The 8,867-nt window shown below is 37.6% G+C and overlaps 1 protein-coding gene across 1 annotated transcript; it reads left to right on the top strand.

Annotated features, from left to right (window-relative positions):
* Positions 452 to 8,664, top strand: TAF13 (TATA-box binding protein associated factor 13). The gene is made up of 4 exons (XM_005677968.3): positions 452 to 540; positions 1,317 to 1,395; positions 5,956 to 6,053; positions 7,191 to 8,664. Exons 1-4 carry the CDS (start codon positions 514 to 516, stop codon positions 7,359 to 7,361), a joined length of 375 nt encoding a protein of 124 aa, XP_005678025.1. The 5' UTR covers positions 452 to 513; the 3' UTR covers positions 7,362 to 8,664.

Genomic DNA, 8,867 nt, shown 5'->3' with positions numbered 1-8,867 from the left:
CTTGGGATTTCCCAGGCAAGAATACTGGAGTGGTTTGCCATTTCCTTCTCCAAGGGATCTTCCCTACACAGAGATCGGACCCAGGTCTTCCATTGAAAGCAGATTCTTTACCATCTGAGTCACCAGGGAAGCCCTGGCAATAAATCATAGTGGAACTCTAAGTTGTTCAAATTGTTTAAATTCACCCCTGTCTAGCCCCTCAATGATCCAAAGCTTCACAGGACCGAATCAGGAAGCGGTGATCTGATACGCAGAAGAAAGTTCAAGGTGACAACGAGATACACGCCATCTAGCTCATCCCTCTTCTATGCTAATGTTTAATTCCTACTTTCCAAGACTTTATCCTTCGCTGTTCAGGTTTCACCGCTGGGCGGGAGGTGCTTGCTCCTCTTCCACAGGAGGGGTTCCGCTAGGCCCCGCCCCGGCCCCTCTTGTCACCGGAAATGAGGCAGCGGAAGTAGTAAAAGCTCTCCGAGGGAGGCGGGCGCGCAGTGGAGGCGGCTGGCTGGTGGGATGGCAGATGAAGAAGAGGATCCCACCGTGAGTGACCGCCTCTGTTCCAACCTACTTTTTAATTTACTTCCTCGAGCACAGTCGCGGAAGCACAGTGGATAATTGGGTTTCTTTACCTCAGTGATTCTGCCGAGAGAATCGGGGGCTTCTCCCCGGGCTAGCCTTTTTCTTCTGATTCATCGTTTTAGTAAGCGGGGCAGAAGGAGTAGGTGGCTCCCCGCCCTTTACCTTCGGTTCATATTTGCCAGATACCCTTTGAATCACCTAGAGAAACATCAGGGGGCAAAGCTAGTATTTGTTAGGGCTCATTATGCAACAACAATTCAAGTGCTAAGAAAACTGTACACTTTACTGTAAAGTAGTGGAAAAATAATGGGCTCAAGTCACTGAGCAAGTAATTGAGCCTGTTTTCATGTCGTAAAATAGGCTTAAGGTTTACTTGAGGAAAGTTCTTAGCACTGTGTAGGGAATGCTTAACAAATACTAGTTTTGCTTGCTTTCATTCAATATCAACTCTTTTAATAGAAAAACTATCTAGGCCAACTTAGTTTAAAAAAAAGAATGTATGGTCGTTGGAACTACCCCAGGAGAAGCAGTACGATTGTTAGGGGCATTGTAGAAGCCACTCCTGCGTGAGTCTGAAGTTGTGCGAGATAGTTTTAATGCCCCCAAAATGCTAAAGTTTCATTGTTTTTTGCTGCTTGCTTCTGGCATGATATTGGAGTTGAAGATGTAAAAAAAAAATGCTGATTATTAAAATGTCAGAAGCAGTGTTTGACATATCTATACATTTTAACTTTCAGTTTGAGGAAGAAAATGAAGAAATTGGAGGAGGTGCAGAAGGTGGACAGGGTAAAAGAAAGAGACTTTTTTCTAAAGAATGTAAGTAGTACTTGACAATGATTTTTTAATAGTTTCCTTGTAGGGACACTATTCTCAGACTTCCGTATAAATTCTGTTTAACCTGTGATTCATAGATAGTAATGATCCTAACCCCAATTTATATATTTAACCCCAAATTATTTATTTATATATATGTGTGTATATATGGGCTCACACAGACATACGTTTTTAAATTTTTTAAGTAAATACATGTGATCAGTGTTTCAATTCAGGTCCTAAGTAAGAATGTACCTCCGTTACTTTACCTGTTCCTTACCTTTCATCAGTTGGAGCAGGGACTCCTTTGACTGTAAGCCGAAGGTTCTGTTGGACCCTGAACAGGTCTGAGGGTAGGAATTAAGTTAGGACTTTGAACTAAGGCAATGGACAAGGCAGGAAGATGGTGAACAATGTGAGGCAGTCCAGTGACATGGAGATCATAAAGTTTTGGGTCTATTCTCCTCCTTCAGTAGATGGGTTTGACCTTTTGTGGCAGTGGCAAGAGGAGCTGATTCTACTACTGATGATTCAGGCCAGTCCCTGAAAGGCACCATGAGAACATGCTCTCCATCTTCCAGTCCTGGTCCCTTATACATAGTTATGGCTGAGTGTAGATCAGGCAACACATGGAACACTTGGTTTACTTATGCCAGTTCCGACATAAGCAGTTCCTAAATGCTCTTGAAACTACAGAGTCAAGTAGTTTGGTTTTTTTAAGCCATTCAAATCCTTTCCTATATCTCAATTTCTCACCTAAAGTTGACTGCTCATTATTCCATTTCTGATGTTATTTACTCCATTCGTATATGGTTTTACTTCTTATGGAGACTTCCCTGTAGCTCAAACAGTGAAGAATCTGCCTGCGAGGCAAGAGACCAGGGTTCGATCCCTTGGTTGGGAAGTTCCTCTGGAGGAGGGAATGGCACTCCACTCCAGTATTCTTCCCTGGAGAATTCCATGGACAGAGAAGCCTGGCGGGCTACAGTCCTTAAGGTCGCAAAGAGTCGACACGACTGAGTGACTAACACAGTTACTTCTTAGGTAGGCATAAGAGGATTGCTGCATGAGAGCATTGCAGAGTGATGCTTGCATACTTCTTACCAGAGCCTTTGTTCCACTTGGATTTCTTTATTTTTATGATGACAAGAATTCGGAATCTTCACAGCTGTTTCTTTGTCTTACCTGAATTTTCATGTATCTAGACCAAGATCTGTTCTTCTAGACATTCTTTGTTTAAAAAAATTTTTTTTGCTATATAACACAAGATTTCAAAGCATTCACTTCTCTATTTGTTTATGTCTTTACAGACTCTTTAACCAAATACGGTTTACATACTTCCTATCTAATAGGTTTTTCCTTTTCCAGTGAAGTATGTTTCCCTACTGATGAATTCTCCCCATCACAATGTTAATGACAGTATTTTCCTCAAAATATTTAAGAGAAAATATTAAATCTATAGTGGAGAATCCAGTCCTGGCAGACGTTACTTTAGTCAGGTGATCAAAGTTAGTATCACCAGTAATATATGTTGACATTAGGTACTCCTAATATGGTGCATTAAGGGGTCCATCATCACTCTGATTCCCTTCTAGTAATGCATAAGCACAACCTAATCATGAGGACACATCAGATAAACCGAAGCTGAAGGACACGCTACAAGATAACTGACCAGTATTCTTCAGAAGTGTCAAGGTTGTAAAAGACAAGGAAAGTTTGAGGAACTGTTACAGAACAGAAGAAACTAAGGAGACACGACGACTAGTGTGGGATCCTGGAACAGAAGAAGTACAGTAGTGGGAAAACTGGTACAATCTGAGAAGTGCTGTACTTGTACCATTGTTAGTTTCTTAGTTTTGATAAATGTCTTTGGTTGTGTAAGATGTTAACATAAGGGGAAACTGGATATAGGGATTCTGGAACTCCATGCTATTTTTGCAGCACTTTTTTGAAATGATCTTAAAAAGATTTTTTTTCCAGAATCCCAAAAAAAAGAGAAGGGAGAAAATGTTGCCTCTTGTGTTTTCTCCCTCCTGTTTCTGAACCTAAAGATTCTTGCCAGGATAAAGCCTCCAGGGCACTTCTCTATCCCAGACTGGCTTCTGGGTCATCCCTTTCTTTTCTCCTTTCTTTTCTTCCACAGGCCTGGTCTGCTTTCTTCTTAGTTCTGCCTGCTTTTGCTTCTCCTAAGTAGGAATTACTCTTTCTTTTTTTTTTTAGGAATTATTTTTAATGTACTCCTTCCTACTTTTAGAAGTGTTCTAGGAGTCCCTTCCTTTTTTTTTTTTTGCTTTCTTTTGTTGTTTATATATTTGCTGGCTCTTTGTTGCTGCACGCTGGATGTTTAGGTGCAGCATGTGGGATCTAGTTCCCTGACCAGGGATGGAATCTGGGCCCCCTGCATTGGGAGCGTGGAGTGTCTTAGTCACTGGACCACCAGGGAATCCCCCCCCCCCCCACCTTTTTTAAAATATAAAACTTACAGTGAATTATACTAATCTTTACTGAACAGCGTGATGAATTTTATATATACTTATAACCAGCAGTCAGATCAAAATAGAAAACATTTCTAACATGACAGAATTTCTTAGTATTTACATACCCCTTTAGGGCTTCCCTGGTGGCTCAGATGGTAAAGAGTCTGCCTGCAATGAGGAGACCTGGGTTCAATCCCTGGGTTGGGAAGGTCCCCTGGAGGAGGGCATGGCAACCCCCTCCAGTATTCTTGCCCGGAGAATTCCCATGGATAGAGGAGCCTGGCAGGCTGCAATCCATGGGGTTGCAAAGAGTTGGACATGACTGAGCAACTAAGCACACAACACATACACATATATACCATACCCCTTTGAGAATCTGATACAAATTGATCCTTCCAGAAAAAGGGCACACACAAATAATGTATAAAATTTTTCCATATAATTTCAGTAGGGTTCCAGGACTTCTCAAAGGTTGTCTGTGGACTGATTGGGAATTTATAGACTATAGGATAAGAACTCATGGATCCTATCTGCTCTAAATTGCTAAGAAATATAACTGTTTTGGGTAGGAGTATAGACTCTGGAGCCAGATCCTGAGTTTAAATTCAAATTCAGTCTCAGTAGCTGTGTGACCTTGGGTAAATTACTTAACTTTGTGCCTCAATTTTCTCATCTGTATATAATGGGGATAATAGTGGTTTCTATTTCAAAGAATTGTCATGAGGATTAAATGAGCTTACAACAATGGCTGGCACGTAGTAAGGGGTATATAAATGGTTGGGGCAAAGACTTGAATTACTGTGATATTGAATGGTTTGCCTTGGAAACCACCAAGATCATTCTATTGTTTTTGAGCTCGCACCCAAGTACTGCATTTTGGGCTCTTTTGTTGATTATGAGGGCTTCTCAATTTCTTCTATGGCATTCTTGCCCACAGTAGTAGATATAATGGTCATCTGAATTAAATTCGCCCTTTCCCGTCCATTTTAGTTCACTGGTTCCTAAGATGTTGGTGTTTACTCTTTGCCATCTCCTGCTTCACCACGTCCAGTTTACCTTGATTCATGGACCTAGCACTCCACGTTCCTATGCAATACTGTTCTTTACAACATTGGATTTTACTTTCATCACCAGACACATCCACAACTGAGTGTTGTTTCCACTTTGATCCAGCTGCTTCATTCTTTCTGAAGCTATTAGTAGTTGTCTTCCCAAGTAGCATATTGGATACCTTCCAACCTGGGGGACTCATCTTTCGGTGTGATATCTTTTTTGCCTTTTATACAGTCCATAGGATTCTCAATGGCAAGTATACTGTGGTAGTTTGCTTTTCTTTCCTCTACTGGATCACGTTTTGTCAGAACTCTCCACTATGACCCATCCATTTTGCGTGGTCCTGTGTGCATGACTCAGCTTTATTGAGGTATAAAAGCCCTTTTACCATGAGAAGACAGTGATCCGTGAAGGGGTTTACCTATTAGCAGTTACTTTTATTACTTCGTATTATACTTTTCTTCTCTTTTGCGTTTTCTATGAAGCCTAAAAGGGCTTCGCTGGCAGTTGCTTTGATCCAGGAAATAAAATGTCAAGATTCTGTATTATAAGCTCTTGCTTTCTCCTTTTGATTAACCAGTTCTTCCTGTAAGAAGGTAATTGGAGCTTTCTCTTATGTCCTCTTCCTTACAGTTGTATCATAAAGGATTTTGCCTTCTTTTTGCCAGCCCTCCTCCCCCCAAAAACATAGCTAAACCATTGCTACTCACCCTTTTCCTGCCAAGAAGTTTCCTACTTAAAGGTATTCTGGAGTTGTTGATGAGTAGATAATAGAGGTTAGGGAAGAATATTGATATCAGGGTTCAGTAGCTAGGCGAGAAGGGGAGTTTCTACCTAGGGAAGGCTAGGTAAGAACAGTTGGTTATGAGCTAGTGATTAATACCTTTCACACCAAAATTCATACTTGGAGACAACAAATATAATGTAAATATACTTTTATACCAATATCTTCTATACCTTGGTTCAATTCTAATATGAAAAAAGTGTAAGTCAAGTTCTTTGAAGTAAACAAAAATGATTGTTCTTTTTACAGTACGGTGTATGATGTATGGGTTTGGAGATGACCAGAATCCTTATACTGAATCAGTAGATATACTTGAAGACCTTGTCATAGAGTTCATCACTGAAATGGTAAGACTTTTTTTTTTTAATTGGTCTTCGTTAACTGAAGAATGGATTTGAAATTCTAACTTTTCGAATAGAACTGTGACATACTTTTGAAAAACTATTTGAGTGCCTGTTTTGTGGAAGTTTCTGGTTCCCGTTTATCATTAAGGATGGAGAGAGATATACATGTATATATATGGGTATACGGAGTTTGGCTGTGTTCAGTTCCTGTGAATTTTTACCCTTTGTTTTGGATTATTTCCTTCATAAAGAATAACAGAAGTAAAATTACTGGGTCAGAGAGTATGCATTTAAAGAAATCTTTTTCTGCTTATATTAAATTGAGAAAGTATTATTAAATTTATTTTATATATGCTTATATTAAATTTAGAAAGTATTATTAAATTTATTTTATATATGCTTATATTAAATTTAGAAAGTATTAAAGAGTGCCCAGAAGAAAATAGAAAGCTATAACCCTTCCACCAAGGGATAACTGATGCTGAGATTTTTGTGAATATTCTTTTGTCTTTTTACACATATTTTAAAACTTTACAAAATTGAAATCATGTAGTACATACAGTCATAGAGCCTGCTTTCCCTGTGTCACTGCATAATACTTTTAATATTTTTGATGGCTTCATAATATTAATTGGCTAGATGTACTCAAATTTGTTCAATGCCTTATTAAATATTTAGTTTCTTTTTTTTCAGTCATTAGAAATAATGCTGCAAGGAGTTTTTGGTTTTACATAGTATGATTATGTAATCATAGGGGATGAGGTTTGTCTAAAGAAAAGCCGCCAATATTTATTAGCTACCAAGATGGACACAAAGTTTAAATGAAGTAGGTGGTTACAGAGAAATTATAAAATCATTTTATGCAAATGAAGATCAACTATATATATATCAAAATACAAAAAGAAGCATCTATGGATTTGATAGTTTTAATGACTTTAGTGTAAAAAATGTCTATCAAGCATTGAAACATTGCTAATAATGGTAGAAGTGGACAAAGAACATTAATAGAAAGACAATTCACAAATGAATAGCTATACTAATTAGAAGAGAAGGCTTCAAACTCCCCAGCATTATAGTTAAAAAAATAAAATGTTAGATTTTTGAAAAATTAATTGAATTTAATATGTTTCTTTGTAATAGACTCATAAGGCAATGTCAATTGGAAGACAAGGTCGAGTACAAGTTGAAGATATCGTCTTCTTGATTCGAAAGGACCCAAGAAAGTTTGCTAGGGTTAAAGACTTGCTTACTATGAATGAAGAATTGAAACGCGCTAGAAAAGCATTTGATGAAGCAAACTATGGATCTTGACATCTTTTCTGAAGCTTCATTATGTTCTGGGGAAACCATACTTAATAGCTGTATTTTCCACAGTAAGGCCCTGATACCTAACCATGTGAATGAAAAATGGAGAACCACAAAGTTTTCAGGCTTTATTTTCATGTTTTCAATTTTAGAGTGATATATGAGCCTTTAATTGCCTGCCATTATATTACCCTACTTTAATGACATATTAGATTTTAATGACCACATGTAAGTCAAAGTACCTTTGGTTTGCAAACCATTCAGTTTCTTCTGACTCTTGACCATCTCAATGATGAATTAATATTTATGTATACTTGTGCCATTGTAGGTTGTACTATAGCTGTTTAATATGTGAAATCTAAATGGCAGCTTTGACTTTGATAGCTAAGATGTGTTTCATATATTTCTAAAGCTTTTAGACCAAAGTAGTGTAAGTTATTAAAAGATGGTGAACTGGTTTGTGTTTCTTTTAAGGAGAAAACAATATTAGAAAATACAGCCTTTTGTAGGAGTGTTTATTTGTCTTAAGATAATTTAATACTCTTCTTTAGATAACAAGAGTGATTTTTATTTATTTTTTGAGAAACTAAGATTATTCCCTATGAATGGTTCCGTGTTGAAAGACATACTGGATTAAAAATCTTTGGGGTTTGTAATATACTGTTTGTCAGATTTTAAAAGAACTCATTTTCCCAGGTCAGATTAAAACTTCAGAAAGTGCTTTCAGTAGCAGGAATGGCATTGCTGAAAAGTTGATGGCAGGTAAGCATTTGGGGTAGTGTTTTATTAACATATTTGTTAGTATTTATTTATTCTGAAAATGTATACTTGACTAAAACCATGTGTGGCTATGGAAACCACTTTTGTAGTTCACAAATTTTGTGTGTATTTAGCTCATTGTATTATTCTTGCACTTAGCTGAAAGTAAGGATTAAAATTGCATTTAAAGGGATCACTGGATATTACTCTTTGTGAAACTGAATGTTTTGTGTGCCGCTTATAAGCATTGTCTGTGAATCAGTATTTAGGAAGATTTCACTTTCTTAACCTATCAATGTAGAGAATAAAGTATGAAAAATTAAAAAGATTACTGATTGAGTTTGACTATATGATTTATCAGCTTTTCTCTCCCTTATAATTCACTAAAAACTTTTTTTCTGTATTATTCTTGTAATGCTCCTGAATTGATTGTGAGATTCAAGATACCTGGCCTGATATTTTTATTTGAAAAAGCAAAAACCAGTTAAAAATCTACTTTAAACTGAAATCAGGATTGAGCGTGGAATAATAAAAGATCAGTATGTTACTATTTTTGCTAGTCAGAGTCTGCTTGACCCTGAAGAATGACCTGGTGGTAACCGGCAGTAGTGGAGTTAATACTGGGTGCCTGTATTAGTCAGCTTGGGCTCCCATAACAAAAATGTCAGACTGAGTGGCTGGCTTAAACAATGGAAATTTGTGTTTTCACAGTTCTGAAGACTAGAAGTCTTGAGATCAGGGTGCCAATAGGTC

This window comes from Capra hircus, chromosome 3 (assembly GCF_001704415.2).
Source record: "Capra hircus breed San Clemente chromosome 3, ASM170441v1, whole genome shotgun sequence".
NCBI classification, from domain to species: Eukaryota; Metazoa; Chordata; class Mammalia; order Artiodactyla; family Bovidae; genus Capra; species Capra hircus.
The sequence above is the reverse complement of the archived record's forward strand: the minus strand, read 5'-3'. Positions and strand labels throughout refer to the sequence as shown.